This window comes from Rhinatrema bivittatum, chromosome 4 (genome assembly GCF_901001135.1).
Source record: "Rhinatrema bivittatum chromosome 4, aRhiBiv1.1, whole genome shotgun sequence".
Taxonomy (NCBI): Eukaryota; Metazoa; Chordata; class Amphibia; order Gymnophiona; family Rhinatrematidae; genus Rhinatrema; species Rhinatrema bivittatum.
This window is the reverse complement of record NC_042618.1, coordinates 118,223,551-118,241,218: the sequence shown is the minus strand read 5'-3', so window position 1 is coordinate 118,241,218 and position 17,668 is coordinate 118,223,551. Positions and strand designations below refer to the sequence as shown.

General features: G+C 46.0%; 1 protein-coding gene across 1 annotated transcript in view; it reads left to right on the top strand.

The window, feature by feature from the left end:
* Positions 1 to 658: 658 nt before the first annotated feature.
* TTC9 (tetratricopeptide repeat domain 9) overlaps positions 659 to 17,668 on the top strand; it is an 88,715-nt gene continuing 71,705 nt past the window's right edge. The window contains exon 1 of the mRNA XM_029598755.1: positions 659 to 1,395. Within this exon, the coding sequence (XP_029454615.1) occupies positions 966 to 1,395 (430 nt within the window). The 5' untranslated portion in view covers positions 659 to 965. The remainder of the gene's footprint in view (positions 1,396 to 17,668) is intronic.

The window sequence follows — 17,668 nt, the reverse complement described above, 5'->3', positions numbered from 1 at the left end:
TCCTAAATCTCTCCTTGCTCCTTTAGACCATTCAACAAGGGTGAGGCAGGAGGACCCTTCTGAACTCGTTTCCTTCTCTCTCCCCTGCCGCTGCCGCATTCAAAAATAAATGGTCGACCCCTCCCTGAACCTCACCACTTATTCCTTTATCTTACTTATCCCTCCCTTGTACCTGCTTTGACCAACTAGTACCTCTCATGCTAATTCCCCCATCCCCCTTTGTACCTGCTTACTTCAGTCCTGTCCCCACCCTCTATTGTGCTGTTCTCCTGGGCTCCCTACGGCTAGACCTCAGGACCGCAGCCTCGCTAGCTGGTGTGTGTGTGTGTGTGGTGTGTGGTGGTGGTGGGCGATCCGAACGCCAGGGCCTGGTTATGCGCCCCTGGGCCACCCAAGGTGGCTGTGGCGTCTGAGGCTGCCGCCCCTCCCTCCTCAGCTCCCTGCTCGGCAGTCACTTCCCAAAGCTCCTTAACTGTTTAAAAGACAGCGTTCAGCGGAAGTAGGGACGCTGTTCCTTTAAAAGCACAAGTAGTTGGCTGTAGATTGCACGAAGGTGGTGGGTTTGTTTTTTTTTTTGTTGTTGTCCGATTTTTTTTTTTTTTGGGGGGGGGGGAACACTCTTTTTTTTTTTTAAACATTTTGCTTGCCTTTCCCTCTCTCGACACTACACCGGGCAGGATTGAACGTAAGGAATCGCATCGTTTTCTCCGGCTGAGCTCCTTCCGGGTCAGCAATAATATACAGTAGTGTAGGATAAGGCAGAGAGATTTCAGACATCAGGAGAGCCTGAAGGTCTACAAAGGCGAAAGGGAAAACAGGATCAGCGCCGGGAGAGAAGCTGGCGAGAAATGGAATAAAGGAAAGAGATTGTAATCGAGTAAGAAGGAAAGAGAAATGAATACCACCCTTGCTTTTTGGTTTTTCCAATAAGAAAAAAAAGCAAAAGATCAAAAGGAATCACTGAGATGGAAAGGAAAAATCCAGCAGGGCTGAATCCGGCGAGAGCAGGGGATGGGCACCTTGACAAAGCGTGTCCCGTGTCGGGCACGAAGGTCTCCCGAGCGGATTCGTGCGACGGGGGCACAGCGGGCATGAAAGGGGGTCCCCATCCTGGCCAGGCGGCAGACGGCGGCGACCTGATCCAGCGAGCCCTGGAGTTCAAGAGCCAAGGAGCGCAGTGCTACAAGGAGAAGAAATTCCGGGAAGCCATCGGCAAGTACCACCGGGCTCTGCTGGAGCTGAAGGGGCTGCTGCTGCTGTCGCAGGAGGACCGGGAGCAGGAGGCAGCCTCCCCTTGCGCGTCTTCCTCCTCGGCCGCCAAGCCGAGCCGGCTAACCGAGGAGCAGAGCCAGATGGTGGAGAGCATCGAGATCGACTGCTACAACAGCCTGGCAGGTCAGAGGCGGCTTGGCTTTGTGTACATTGTTTGAAATGCATGCTTGGCTTATTTTTGCAAGAATTTCTGACTGTTCGGTTGTGTTGGGGGATGGGTAAAGGAGAGAGGTTGTCTCTCTCTCTCTCTCTCTCTCTCTTTTTATTACTAGCCTAGCGGGAGGGACGGTAGATTTCGCACAAAGGTGTAGTTGCATCCACCAAAAATAAATCGTACAGAGAGAAAAGAGGGATCTGCCGGGTCATTAATCACGTTGACAGATTGGGGATGCGTGGAGTAAAAGGAATATTTTAGAATCTCACTTAAGGCGCTACTTTTTTTTTTTTTTTTTGGGGGGGGGGGGGGGGGTTGTCTTCGGTCCTTCCTTGGGGATCTTTGGTTTTTGTTCTTCATAACATAAAATGAATGTTTCTCCTAAGGTCACGCAGTACTTTCTCCGCCCTCCTCCCCGTTAGTAAGTCTCAGTTAAGCCGAAGATGGAGGAGTGCGGTACTGTTAGGATGAGGAACGGAAATAATTAGGTATAATCCCTTCTTTGCCATATAATGGAGTAAAGGGAGAGATGGATGACATCAACCAACCGTGTTTACCTGGATGACTCCTGTTCAGGTATCTGCCCTGGCATGTCCTGTAATAATAATAATAATAATAAATCTACCCCCTTTTGTTGAACGTCCGAAGCGGGGAGGGGAAGAGAAGGAAGGAGCTCTGTTTAATTTGTCGGATTAACATTTCTGCTGCTGCTTTAACATATCGCCTCCGATTTCAAAACTGGTCCCTGCATACGGTAGGAGTTTTGGACTTCTTCAAGCGTTTGGCAACTCTCAGGGTTGATGTGGAAAGCCGCGCAGTTTGCATGTATGTCCCGTTCCACTTTAAATCTAGCTGTGTTGGACAAGGTTGATTAACTTTTTTGCTTCAGGAAAAAAATTGGCCAGTAAGATTTTTCAGTTTTAAAGACACAGTGCACCCACAGAAAAAAAGGCTTAGAAATCACCAGCAGCCATTTCTGTTTAAAAATAATGGTTCATACTCAAATACTTTTGCTTTTCGATATAAGAAAGTCAAGTTAGTAAATATGTAAAACAAAAATCCAGGGTGTCAGATTGTGGCTTTTGTTTTTTGTGGGTTTTTTTTTTTTTACATCAGTAGTGGTTTTTGATATCGTTTTAAGATATATGAAATGGCCTAGGAAGATATCATTTTGGCTAATAGGTAACTCATTCAATATACCAGTGTTAGAGAAATATAATAATAATTGCAATTACACATAATGAAATCATTGTGAAGTTGTTTGTGTTCAAATTAACTGATATTGTTTGATGGTAAACATTTACATTTTCAGGAAATTTTGCCCTCATTCAGGCCAATTCAATAAAACGTGTGGGAGAGCTGGCGCTCCGAGTTGAGCGCCCGCTCTCCTGACGCGCGCCCAGGCACCTCTCCTGGGCACGCGATTCTCTATTCGAATTAGGCCACGCACTAATAAGGAGGCGGCTGTCAGCGGGTCCAACAACCGATGCTTAATTTTACCGGCGTCGGTTTTCGAAACCGCTGACAGCCACAGGTTCGGAAAATGGATGCCGGCAAAATTGAGCATCCATTTTCAAACCCGCCGACTGGCGGGCAGATTTTATTTTTGGATTTTTTTATTTTTGGTATCTCTGTCTTAATATTGCTATGATATTAAGTCGGAGAGTGTACAGCTTTTCTGTACACTTTTCCTGGTGCTTTCTAATGTTAACACCTGCCCTTTCAGTATTTATTTATTTATTTTAATTTATTTAACATTTTTATATACCGAAATTCATGTAGCAAAGTTACATATCACTTCGGTTTACATTAGAACATTAACAAGCATGTAAGAATGCGATTACATTGAACAAGGGAGATTACATTGATCAAGGGAGTCTATAGTTATTCCAGGGTAATAACTAATAGACTCATCAACATGCTTTTGCACGTGATGAGCGCTATTAGTTTCAGTGGGGGGGGGGGGGGGGGGTTGGCCACACGTTTTCCACGTGTTATTACTACCCCTTCCAGTTTAAGGGGTAATAATAGCGTTTTTAAAACACGCGGCCAAACAGGGGTTAAATGGTGTGCTCGGCTGAGCGCACCGTTCTGTATCAGCCTGATTATTGGACAGGAAATGAGAACTAATTTTAACTGTTTGGTACAGTTGAATGGTTAATTGGTTAGATGTTAGAATGAAAGACCATAGACCCATCCATCAAATCCAACCTTCTGATTGGATAACATCTTTCTGTGCTTTGGCATCCAAGGAATTGGTGGAAGAGGGGTAAGGTTTTATATAATTCTGTTAATGAGCAAAAATATTCTGGGGGAGCTCCGGAGGAGGAGAGGAGTTGGAGAGTTGCTGGGGCTTCATTCAGACCCCGGAGCTGTTTTAGGAGGTGTGTACACTGCCCCTTTCCAACCCTGGTCACAGGAGCGACGCCATCAACCTGTGCCCTGCTGGCGCTTTAAATTTCCTGGCTGTGTGGCACACCAGTGGGGAGTTCCGGAGGAGGAGAGAAGGAGTCGTAGAGTCATTGGGGCTTCATTCGGACCCTGGAGCTGTTTTAAGATGCATGTACACCTACCCCTCTCCACCACGAGTTGCAGGAGCGACGTCGTCAACCTGTGCCCTGCTGGCCCTTTAAATTTCCTGGCTGTGCGGCACTGCCGGCGCACCGCCAAAGGGGTGCACGGCTTTGTCTGTGTGAAATGGGAATGAAAAAAAGGCTAAGATATTAACTTTTTCTCCTGCCTCTCTTCCGTTCCATGGCCCCATGGACACTCATTTGCTCAGAGTAAGCGAGATGCCTAATAGTGCCTCCTTGAGTCCTGGCAGTGGTCTACCACCTCCACAACCAACTGGAGCTCTACCAGGCGAAGCGTTGCTGGCAGAAGAGCTGGAGCTTCCTAGTGGGACTGAGCCTGCGCCTATTATAACTGCGGATCAGACTGAGAGATCTCCAGTTAATTGATCTTTGGACTCTGTGAGTGTTTTACATCTGCCGTTTCCGATATTGATCAGTGGGGTTCTGCCGAACCTCCTAAACTAACCCTCATAATTTATGGAGGATGTTAGCTAAACATATTATAAACGTCTCCCAATGGACTGCACTTTTATCTTCCTTAATTATGGCAAATAGATCCTTTATTGAGACACAAGGTAGAAAGATTGAAGAATTAGAAACCTCTGTTAATTTATTCAATTCAAAGGTTCAAGTATTGCAAAATGCTGAAAATGTACATATTAAAGATAGTTCGTTCTTACACAATGAGATGGAAAATATTGAAAATTTGGTTAGATCAAAAAAATTACGCATAGTCAGCCTTTGAAATGTTTAAAACATTTCTGAAAGAGATTTAGCTTATGATGAAGATAGCATCCCAGCTATTTCAAAAAAATTGTATTTACCAAGACAAAGAAATGTTAATGATATTGAGCAAAGAGAGAATGAAGAGTGTAGTGACTAGACCTGGTATAACCACCTTTTTAGAAGAGTCTGTTGATTTGATATCTAATAGAGCTATCTTGTTAGTGTTTTTCTGCCCTGAACAAGACAAGGATCTAGTGTTTGAAAAATTCTTTAGAAATAAGGCTGCTATTTTTTTGTGGTCAGAAGGTTTGTGCATTCCCTGATGTTTCCAGAGCTACCCAAGCTTGAAGGAGACATTTCCTTTCTCTGAAAGTAAAACTTTAGCCATTGGAACTTCTTTTTTTCTTAAAATTTTCTTGCAGATGTTTTGTTACTTTTCAGGCAAAAAAATGTGTGTTCACTCTGACCCATTACACTTGGAGACTTTTATAGCAGATAAAATTACTGCATGTGATACTTCTGCTTAGCTGGCTGAATGTCAACATGACTTATAAATTAGTATTTTGACTCCTCTCCTATTTGTTAATTTCTTTTCTTTGTTAGATTAATTTCTTTTCTTTGTTAGATTAATTTCTTTTCAAATTCTCCCTCATGATTATTGGAACCTGGAGCATACAGTTGTTATTGCTTTTGTAATATTATTGTACTAATAGACATACAGAAGGAAATAAATCAAGTTTTCCTTATTTTCTCTGGTAATACATTGAAAATTAATAAATATATAATAAAAAAATATATTCTTTTACACTAATTTCACTGCTTACATTTGGTGAGTATCAGGGAACATGAAAATGGGTGACTTAAAGTTCTGGTGAGAGTCAAATATAGGGCCTGATTCACAACGGCATTTCTCCCATTCTGTGTCTAGGGGAAAATGCCTTGATGAATCAGGCCCATAGTCAGATATTCAGGTAGTCACTGAACAAGTTTCCTCCACGAGCTTCTCTGAGGATGCACCTTGGTCTAGACTTGAAATACCCCTGTTTTCTCCTTCCTTGGAGGAATCACTGCCAGTCATGCCTAATGCTGCAAACATTCTTGGTGACTTTCTGATATGACCAAAACTTTGTTTGGTGATCGACTGGACTCTTAATAGGCTGTGATACCTGCTAAAGGACCAGCAAAGAAGGTGTAGACCTCATGTGAGCTTTTGAGACCACACATATGAAGATGGGAGCTGTGTGGGCTCACAAGCTCATGTCCTAAGAAATCATTTTTGCTGGTCCTTTAAAACTTACGAGAACCCATTAAGATTCCAGTTTTCTGTAGGAGAGTATACTTGGAACTAGATTGTGCAAAAACTAAATTCATTTTTTATAATATTTAAGCTGGGTATCCAGAGCTGAAACAGTAATGAACAACCATCCCTATCAATGACCCCCATGCTTATGTAGATTTAAATACAAGATTTCTGACCCAATTTTTTTTTTTCAGGTTCTAAGTACCTTGTTGTTTGCTTCCCTGGAATCTACCATTTTAAACTTTTTATTCTCTTGGTTTGCTAGTATCTTACCAGGAATACTGCTTAGGGAATCATTTCCTGTTTTTCTTCAGAATTACCATTGTGATAGTTCCTTTGTGTTACCCGCTGCAAGGGTTGTTGTCTCAAAGTGATATCACAGTGCTGTGGAGAGTTCATGCACACTTGCATGTTTTGTCTCCATCAAGGAGGCCTCTTGTTGGAAGATGCATTAGGTAAGGCAGCAGGGATCAGAATTGGCAGGGGCAAAACTCAGGTGAAAGGCTGTGAGTGGTGTGCCTCCTTTTTGGAGTGGAAGAGGCAGGAGATTGGAAGAGGACCCGAAGAGTGATGAGAACAGCATCCGCAGGAAAGGAGCCCAAGCAGAGGTGACAGCAGCAAATAAAAGTGGGAGGGTCAGAGGAGTAAAGAGTGGAGGGGGAAGGCCAGAGAGCAACAGCAATGGTAGTTGAAGATTGATAAGCACTGAGAAGAGGTGGTGATGGCTGGGTTTGGGAGGGGAGGGGAAGAGGAAGGTGCACATAGTAGCCCTGGTGGCTGGAGATTGGTGAAAGCCTGGGGAAGAGTAGGAACAGGGGGTTGGGAGGGTGATGGAACAATCGCAGAAGCTGTGTGCATTTAGGAGGAGACACTAGTAAATATTGTAGCTCTCAGGCTGCAGAGGAAATAGCACGGTGGTATCACTGAGTGAAGTGCATCCTGGGACACATTCTGACACCATCAAAGAGAAGGTGAGAAAGCAGCAAGCAGACTGATTCTGGAGCTTAAAAACAAACTAACTTAAAAATAATCCAGCTGGCAGGAAAATCCCTGTATTTGCATCTTCTGTAAGGATAAAGAGCCCAATATACAAAGTGTGCAAGATGGTTTTACCCCCTTTAATTGAAAGAACACAGATGTAGCCACAGCATTCATCAGGAGTGCAGGGTGTTGCAGTGTCCTAATGTGCTTCAGCGATCAGGATCTAGGCTCCAGACTGAACTAAATAAACTTATTCAAACATGCTGTGGAGCCTACAGTTAGGGTAGTTGCTTTTCTACTTTCTTTGTCGGCCTGTGTGGAGCCTGAACCGCTGAACCCTGGTAACTTAGTGGTGCTATCCCCAAAACCTGATGTGGAGTATAAGCAGAACTGATCTAGTAGAAAGCACAAGCAAATCCTGTTCAGGGCTAGTAGGATATGTCTCTCCAGGATATTTAAATCCCCCCTTTACTTTATGCAAAATTGCATGATACAGTTAGCAAATATCTTAAACAGGTGAGAAGTCAGCAAATGAAAATATGGCACTGGATAAATGAAGTAGTATAATAATAAGGTGACAGATTTAATGTCCAAGCACAGAGTGTATATGCTGATTAAGTAAGAGAATTTGGATAAATTAAAACATTTAATACTGAAATCAAAGAAGAGGTCAATGTGTCCTCTGAGGAGACCACTGTTGATCTGCAGCCTTTGCAGCAAGGAGTTTCAGTCCTGGAAGCCCTTGGCTCGGGTTACTTTGGTTCTGGAGGTAGCAGTGGTGAAGATAGGGGTGCTTAATTGAGATGGCAAACTGCAGATACAGTTAGATGCACTGCTGGGCGCAGAACGAGGTGCATGCATCACTTTGGGGGCTTTTCCTGTGACTCTGTGGTCACTTTTCTGAGAGGTTACCACAATGATGTTTATTCCAGTGATTTTTCAGTGTTTGAAACTCAGATGCTCAGCAAACTGTGAGAACTGTATATTCTGGAAGGGTGGGACCATTATCTGATTTGATAGCATTTTGGGTACCGGATGAAGAGAACATTTTGTCTAACTTGGGCATTACAGCCCTGGTGACAAATTCCACTTCAGGCATGCATGAGTACAGTGACAAGAAGAAGATTTTGTCCTGTAGAAAACTCACAGAAATCCATGCTGACCTTTTTGATCATAGGCTGGATGGTAGACAAATGGTGCAGTGGGGTAGCAGGATTTGAGACAAATGGCAGGACCTGTTTCCATAATACCTTGGTGACCTTCATGGGATAGATCGATTGTCTGAGTCCAGAGGGAATGAAGCATGACATGTTTTGAGCCTTCCAAAATCAGGCCATCCTCTGTGGCAGCGAGTTATTTTTGGGACTTGTGAGAAAGAAATAGGAGTTTCACACGCTTCTGTGGTTAGACATTGCATCTGAGCATAAAGATGCTTTCACTGCCCCTATCTGTTTGGAAAATTATTTTGTAAGCAGGTGTCTGAAGCTGTACTAGCTTTTTATCTAGGGATTGTAAAGCTAAATACTTGGTGTGAATGGGCAGACCAGATAGGTCATATGGTCTTTTTCTGCCATCATGTCTCTGTGTTTCTATCTGCAGGAGGGTCCTGGCCTTGGGAACAGTGTAGCCGAGAAGAAAGTTGATATAGACTTCTACTTTAGCACTTTTAGTAGCAATGTGGAAAGTTGTTGCCAGTTGGTGGTGGCATAGGTGCCTGGTGAAATAATCAAAACATAAGAACATAAGATATGCCATACTGGGTCAGACCAAGGCTGGCCAACCAAGTCACAAGTACCTGGCAAATACCCAAACATTAAGTGAATAGATCCCAAACAACTAATCCCTATTGATTAATAGCAGTTTATGGACTTCTGCTCTAGGAACTTATCCAGACTTTTTTTTAAACCCAGCTACACTAACTGCGGTAACCACATCCTCTGCAAATTAATTTCAGTGCTTAATTATGCATTGAGTGAAAAATAATTTTCTCCAATTTGTTTTAAATGAGCTACTTGCTAACTTCATGGAGTGCCCCCTAGTCCTTGTATTATCTGAAAGAGTAAATAAGCAATTCACATTTACATGCAAGTCCTTTCATGATTTTGTAGACATCTATCATATCCCCCCTCAGCCGTCTCTTCTCCAAGCTGAGCAACCCTAACCTCTTTAGCCTTTCCTGATAGGGGAGCTGTTCCATCCCCTTTATTATTTTGGTCACCCTTCTCTGTACTTTCTCCAGTGCAGCTATATCTTTTTTTGTGCTGCAGTGACCAGAACTGCACACAGTATTCAAGGTGCAGTCGCAACATGGAGAGATACAGAGGCATTATGACATTCACCATTCCCTTCCTAATAATTCCCAACATTCTGTTTCTTTTTTTAACTGCTGCAGCACACTGAGCCGACAATTTCAATGTATTATCCACTCTGACGCCTCAATCTCTTTCCTAATATGGAATCTAAGAACATAAGAACATAAGAAAATGCCATACTGGGTCAGACCAAGGGTCCATCAAGCCCAGCATCCTGTTTCCAACAGTGGCCAATCCAGGCCATAAGAACCTGGCAAGTACCCAAAAACTAAGTCTATTCCATGTTACCATTGCTAATAGCAGTGGCTATTCTCTAAGGGGCGGATTTTCAGAGCCCTGCTCGCCTAAATCCGGGCGGATTTAGGCGAGCAGGGCCCTGCGCGCCGGTGCGCCTATGTTCAATAGGCCTACCGGTGCGCGCAGACCCCGGGACTCGCGTAAGTCCCGGGGTTTTCCGAGGGGGGCGTGTCGGGGGCGTGTCGAGGGGGCGGGCCCGATCCACGCGGCGTTTTCGGGGCGGGCCATAGCGTTTCGGGGGCGGGCCCGGGGGCGTGGTTATGGCCCGGGGCGGTCCGGGGGCGTGGCCGCACCCTCCGGACCCGCCCCCAGGTCGCGTCCCGGTGCACTAGCGGCCCGCTGGCGCGCGGGGATTTACGTCTCTCTCCGGGAGGCGTAAATCCCCCGACAAAGGTAAGGGGGGGGGTTTAGACAGGGCCGGGCGGGTGGGTTAGGTAGGGGAAGGGAGGGGAAGGTGAGGGGAGGGCAAAAGAAAGTTCCCTCCGAGGCCGCTCCGATTTTGGAGCGGCCTCGGAGGGAACGGAGGTAGGCTGCGCGGCTCGGCGCGCGCCGGCTATACGGAATCGATAGCCTTGCGCGCGCCGATCCCGGATTTTAGCGGATACGCGCGGCTACGCGCGTATCTACTAAAATCCAGCGTACTTTTGTTGGCGCCTGATGCGCCAACAAAAGTACGCCAAATTGCGCTATTTGAAAATCTACCCCTAAGTGAACTTAATAGCAGGTAATGGACTTCTCCTCCAAGAACTTATCCAATCCTTTTTTAAACACAGCTATACTAACTGCACTAACCACATCCTCTGGCAACAAATTCCAGAGTTTAATTGTGCGTTGAGTAAAAAAGAACTTTCTCCGATTAGTTTTAAATGTGCCCCATGCCAACTTCATGGAGTGCCCCCTAGTCTTTCTATTATCCGAAAGAGTAAATAACCGATTCATATCTAACCGTTCTAGACCTCTCATGATTTTAAACATCTCTATCATATCCCCCCTCAGCCGTCTCTTCTCCAAGCTGAAAAGTCCTAACCTCTTTAGTCTTTCCTCATGGGGAGCTGTTCCATTCCCCTTATCATTTTGGTAGCCCTTCTCTGTACCTTCTCCATCGCAATTATATCTAACATTGTGTAACCTCAGCAAGGGTTATTTTTCCCTATATGCATCACCTTGCACTTGTCCACATTAAATTTCATCTGCCATTGGCTGCACAATCTTCCAGTCTCGCAAGGTCCTCCTGCAATTTATCACAATTCGCTTGAGATTTAACTACTCTGAATAATTTTGTGTCATCTGCAAATTTAAGCACCTCATTTGCAATGCCCCTTTCCAGATCATTTATAACATATTAAAAAGCACCGGTCCTTGTACAGATCCCTGAGGCACTCCACTGTTTACCTTTTTCCACTGTGAAAACAGAACATTTAATCCTACTCTCTGTTTCCTGTCTCTTAACCAGTTTGCAAGCCACAAAAGGACATCACCTCCTATCCCATGACTTTTTAATATAATTGTTGCTGACTGGAAAATAGATGACTTTGCAGTTTAGGGTTTTCAACTTTATCATTCAGTGCTCACTACGAACTGGTAGTTGCTTCAATGGGTTGTTGGACATGATCTCCAAATACTTGTGATCAGAGACCACAGTGCTGTATATGCATTCAAAGTGATGTATCAGGCTTAATTGGTTTAGGGTAGTAACCGCCGTAATAAACAAGCTACCCCCATGCTTATTTGTTTACCCAGATTGTGAAGTTCAGTCCTTGTTGATTGTTGTCTGATTGCAAATCCTCTTTTCCACATTTCCCCACATGATGATGATGATAAATCAATTATTTACTCTTTCAAAAAATACAAAGAATTGGGGACACTCCATGAAGTTAGTAAATAGCACTTTCAGATGGAATTCTTTTTCGCTCAATACACAATTAAGCTCTAGAATTCATTGCCAGAGGGATGTGGTTACAGCAGTTAGCTGGAGGAGAAGTCCATAAACAGTTATTAACCCAGTAGAGTTGGGGAAAGCCACTACTTATCACTGTGTGATAGCAGCATGGGATCTATTTACTGTTTGGGATCCTGCCAGGTACTTGTGACCTGGATTGGCCACTGTTGGAAACAGTATATGGGGCTTGATGGACCCTTGGTCTTACCTAGTATGGCATCTCTTATGTTCTTATGAACTTCATCCATATTCAAGGCATATAAGTGCATTTGGCACTCATATTGGTTATTGGCTTAGTGTTTGAACTTTGGATTCTCTTCTGCTGTAGAATTCTTCCAAAACAACATTTGTGAAGTGTTCTCATGACTTGCAGAAGTTTTAAATGTCAGCGATGACATCCTGGTGCATGGCAGCACAACTAAAGAACATAACAGTTGCCTTGCAGTTGGTTTTGTGCAACTCCAGAAACACAATCACATCCCCAAATCCACTGAAATGTGAATATTACTTCCCTCACTGAAATTATTTGGTTTCATCTTCTCCGAAGATGAGATGTTAGTTGATCCATGGAAAAGTAAAGTGATCCAAGAGGCTGCTATGCCTACCACATATTTCAGAGTTTCAAGCCTTCTGGGGCTTGCAAACTACTGTGGCTGGTTCATTCTATCCTTACTACTATAACTCAACACCTTTGAGAGCTCATTTGAAAAAAACAAGTTTGGGACTGGTCAGAGAGCTATTAGAATGCTCTTAATGTGCTAAATGACAGTGATGCTGTAATGATCTGTTTTGATTCCAAAAGAATCACAGAGATTCTTGTAGATGCTAGCCCTGCTGGCTTAGGAAGTAACCTCATGCAGACTGTGTAGTCTTGCAGTATTTATACCATTGCCTATGCAAGCAAACTGAGCAGCAATACTCACAGACTGAGAGGAATGTTCAGGCTGTCATTTGGTGATGTTGTATTTTCATCTATATGTTTATAGATGTCCTTTGTTGCTCTCTGCTTCAACGGCAGGGGGAAATGTGGAAAAGAGGATTTACATTAAGACAACATCGAAAAAGGCATTGATCTGTGCAGTCTGGATAAACAAGCATCGGGGTAACTTGCTTGATGTGGCGGTTACTACTCTTAACCATTAAGCCTTATGCTCACCTTTGATGCAACTCCACCATTACTCTCTGTCAGGTCGATCCAGTAAGGCCGCGGTAAAAACAGTGAGGTAGTGTCAGGCGCACCCTTCCTCCCCGCACGCACAGTTCTCTTCACTAACTCCCCGATACTCTCCTCTAATCGCATGCAAATGCATGCCGCGGCTGTGAAGCGTTAGGGAAGGGTTATGCCCGCGCAACCCATTTTACTGTATAGGCGCTGTAACAGCGCCTATACAGTAACCTGGGTGCGCTGGTACCTGTCATTTCAAATGACATTTGAAATGACAGGCACCAGGAAGTGTAAAAAAGTTTAAAAAGTGTAAAAAACAAAAAACCTGTGTGTTATATAAAAAAATAAAACAATTTTAAATACCTGTCGGAGGGCCGTGGGTCCAGGCGGCCGGTGGGCGGCGGGCAGCCATCAGCGGCATCCGGTAGTCCCTTCTCCCTTCCTCCCTCCCTCCCCTGCCTGGATGAGCGCCAAAATCGCACGGGCGGGTCGGCAGCGGGGGGGGCGGCAGCGGGGGGGCGGCAGCAGGATCCGGGAGCGGCGGGTAGGCAGCAGCGGGGTCCGGGGGGGCAGCGGCAGCGGGGTCCGGGGGGGCAGCGGCAGCGGGGTCCGGGGTGGCAGCGAGATCCGGGGAGCCAGCAGCGGCAGCATGTTCGATCGGGCAGGCAGGTAGGTGGCAAAGTAAAGATGGCCGCCTGCACGGGAAAATCGTGCAATTGGCCGCTGAAGACGTGACGTCACGACGTTTGGCGTCACGGGGTGTGACGTTTGGCGTCACGGGGTGTGACGTCACGTCTTCAGCGGCCAATTGCACGATTTTCCCGTGCAGGCGGCCATCTTTACTTTGCCACCTACCTGCCTGCCCGATCGAACATGCTGCCGCTGCTGGCTCCCCGGATCTCGCTGCCACCCCCGGACCCCGCTGCCGCTGCCCCCCCCAGACCCCGCTGCCGCTGCCCCCCCGGACCCCGCTGCTGCCTACCCGCCGCTCCCGGATCCTGCTGCCGCCCCCCCGCTGCCGCCCCGCCCGTGCGATTTTGGCGCTCATCCAGGCAGGGGAGGGAGGGAGGAAGGGAGAAGGGACTACCGGATGCCGCTGATGGCTGCCCGCCGCCCACCGGCCGCCTGGACCCACGGCCCTCCGACAGGTATTTAAAATTGTTTTATTTTTTTATATAACACACAGGTTTTTTGTTTTTTACACTTTTTACACTTACCATAGCAGGCCCGAGCCTTGCTACTTTTTCGTTTGTTTTTTTTTGCCCTGGTCCCGTCCGGTCTCCTGCAGCCCCATCCGGTCCGGACGGGGCTGCAGGAGACCGGACGGGACCAGGGCGGGTAAGCAATGTTTTTACCCTACACTACACTACACTAACTCCTACTAGGGGGAGGCGGTAAACTAGCAGGTTAAGGCCGCGGCAGAACAGCGGGTTACGGAGGAGATAATATCAGCGCCCGTTACAGTATCGCAGGGGAATAGCTAATTCCTTCATTATACAGCTTTTTCGTTCATTTACATGCCGGGTGCGGAAAGGGTTATGCGTCTGTTTTCAGAAGCGATACGGACGCGTGAAACTGGAGACTGTATCGCCGAATTGCCTTGCGCGCCCGAATTGTGCGCTACGAGCACGTTACAGACGGGCAATCCTTGAGCGGACGATACTGGATCGACCTGACACAGGTATCAGTGGCAGGGGATGGCAAGAAATTTGAATCAAACAGTTACCAACAAGGGCCCTGAACTTGGTGGTTGGTGAAACAGATAAGTTTGGGAAAATAAATGTGGGAGCTTGCTGGGCAGTCTGGATGGGCCGATTGGTCTTTTTCTGCCGTCATTTCCTTGTTTCTATGTTTCTATCATACTCGTTCTATTCTATTTATGATTTTATAGACCTCTATTATATCTCCCCTCAGCTGTCTCTTTTTCAAGCTCAATAGCCCTAGCCTCTTTAGCCTTTCCTCATAGGAGAGCCGTTCTATCCTCTTTATCGTTTTGGTTACTCTTCTCTGTACCTTTTACAATGAAACTGTATCTTTTTTGAGATGTGGCCACCAGAAATGCACACAATACTCCAGGTGCGGCTTCATCATGGAGCAATACAGAGGCATTATGACATTTGCCATTGTATTCTCCATTCCTTTCCTAATAATTCCTAACATTCTATTTGTTTGTTGACTGCTGCCGCATACTGAACTGAGGATTTCAAAGTATTATCCACTATGACACCCAAATCCTTTTCCTGGGTAGGAATTCCTAATATAGAACCTAACATCAAGTAGCTACAGTGTGGGTTACTTTTCCCCATGTTTATCACATTGCACTTGTCCACATTAAATTTCATCTGCCATTTGAGTGCCCAGTCGTCCAGTCTCTCAAGGTCCTCCTGCAATTTATCACAATCTGCATGTGATTTAACAACTCTGAATAATTTTGTATCATCTGCAAATTTGATTGTCTCACTTGTCGCTCCCCTTTCCAGATCATTTATAAATATATTAAAATGCACCAGTCCTAGTACAGATTCCTGAGGCACTCCACTGTTTACCTTTCTCCACTGAGAAAACTGATCATTTAGTCCTCCTCTCTATTTCCTGTCTTTTAACCAGTTTGCAATCCACAACCTTCTATCCTGTAACTTTTAACTTTTCTCAGGAGTCTCTCGTGGGGAACTTTATCAAAAGCCTTCTGAAAATCCAAATACACTACTTCCACTGGCTCATCATTATCCTCATATTTTGTGGGCATGGACTCTTAGCCAAGGCAGGGTTGACACAACCTGCAGGAAGGACCAGGACAGGGCAGAAGCCCAACTGAAGCTTTGCCTTTACTGGCCCTCGTTTCCTTTGGATCGAGCCTTTGGGTACCGGGGTCGGCAGGTCTTAGGAGGGGGCCTCTGTGGACAGCAGAGATTCTTCGACATAGCAAGGTCAGAGTGATCTGAGACCTGGCATATCCTGAGACAGACTGGGATCAGTGGCACGTGCATTTGAGGATGTCCAGGAGGCAGGCAATGGTCAGTGGCAGGTGGCATTCTAGGATGTCCAGAAGTCAGGCCAAGGTGAATACCAAGAATCAGTCTGTAGGGAAAGGCAGGGCGGAGAGGCAAGACAGGTGGGCGACGAGCAACACAGGAGGCAAGGCGAGCTGAAGAACTGAAGACACGACCACTGGGACTGACGGACAAGATAAGGACCACTGGAATGGGAGAAGAAAGACACTGGTGATGGCCAACTCATAAGTCTAATTTGGGGAAAAACTGTGCTTGGTTCAAATCTATAATCATGCCATCCATTTTGGATGTGATGTGGTTTAATGACACCATTGAGAGCCTCATTTTAAATCAAAGCTGGACTTTACCTGGTTGTTTGGGTTTCTGGGTAACCACAATTGGGAAACCTACAGGATTATCCATTGTTATGTTCAGTCTTGTTGTGTTCCGCGTCCTTGGCCGTCCACGGGCGCGGTCCCCTACCTCATCCTCCAACCATGGCGAGGCCGACCGCTCCGCGCCGGGCCTGGCACCTCCGCGTGGCAGCGCGAGTCCCCGGGCTGACCGCCGGGATTGGAGCCGCTCCTGCTCCTCCCTTGCGGCCGCCACTGCTCTCTTCCGCGGCCCGGATCCAAGATGGCCGCCACCATCCTTAGGCGCGAGGCCGCGCCTCTTCATTTGATTTAAAGGGACCTCGTCCCTTTAAGTGGATTCAGCTGATTCCTATCTCCAGAGTCAGAGGAAGTATAAAGGGAGACTTCCTCTGACCATCCCTTGACTTGGCAACGTCTCCTGTGAGCTTTGTCTAGTCTGCTTGCTTCGGTGAGTTCCTCGAGCTTGGCTTCTGGTTCCTGTTTCGTCTTCGTGTTCCTGGTTCCTGACTTTGGATTGGCTTACGGTGATTCTCTGGTTCCTGACTTCGGATTGGCAAGTGGTGATTTTCCGGCGTACGACTTCGGACTGGTGAGTGACGACCCTCTGGCACTCGACCTCTGACTTCTTCAAGACTACCATCTCCAAGGGCCCGCCTAAGTCCCAGCGGCCCGGGTCCCTATGGGCTCCTCCCGGGGGGACCACGGGCTTCCAGGGTGAAGCTCCAGTCGGCCCTTGCACCGTCACCTGACCTCTCAAAGGTCCACCTAAGTCCCAGCGGTCTGGGTTCCTATGGGCTCCTCCTGGGGGAACTGCAGACTTCCAGGGGTGAAGACACCGCTCCTCTTCTCGACTCTTCCTCTGCTTCCACTGTCGCCGCAGTCTCCAGTGCCAAGGGTCCACTGGTCACGTCTTCGGTTCCCGCCTCGCCACCTGACGGGAGAACAAGGTATTCCATCCTCCCGTCGGCTTAACAAGCCTCTTCTAGTTGTGCAAGCATTTTCTCTACATTTTTCTTTACAAGTTTTCAGCTATATAAATGAACTCTCCAGTATGGCAGAGCTTTTATATACCGTCACTCCAGAAGAAGATCACAATGTTTACAAAATCAACGTTCATATTATAGGTCCACCAGACATTTCAAACATATTAACACTAGTGTTTATATAGTACATTGTGCCATATAATTTCCATTTCAATGGTCTTAATACCTTATTCAGAGAGTTGTTTCACTCATTCCTTGTCGTTCATTCTTCTAACATTTACTGTTTTTTTAATATTGTAGTTCTCTGAGTATTGATATATTATGTTAAGTTGTATGCATTTATGGAGAGCTAGGTTTTCAGCTCACATTTTAACCTCTTTCTTTCAGTTATCAGGCTCAAGGTCTCTGGAAGAGAATTCCACAGTTTAGGGCCTGCTATTGAAAACATTCTGTCACTTATTTGCATTAGGTGTGTATTTCGTGTTGTGGACACAGATAATAGACCTTTATTTTGCAAAGGTAGTGTTCGCTGTGCTGTGTATGGTTGGAGATTCACACCTATTAAGCAGGGGTTTCCTTCGTTAATGATGTTAAAAATTATT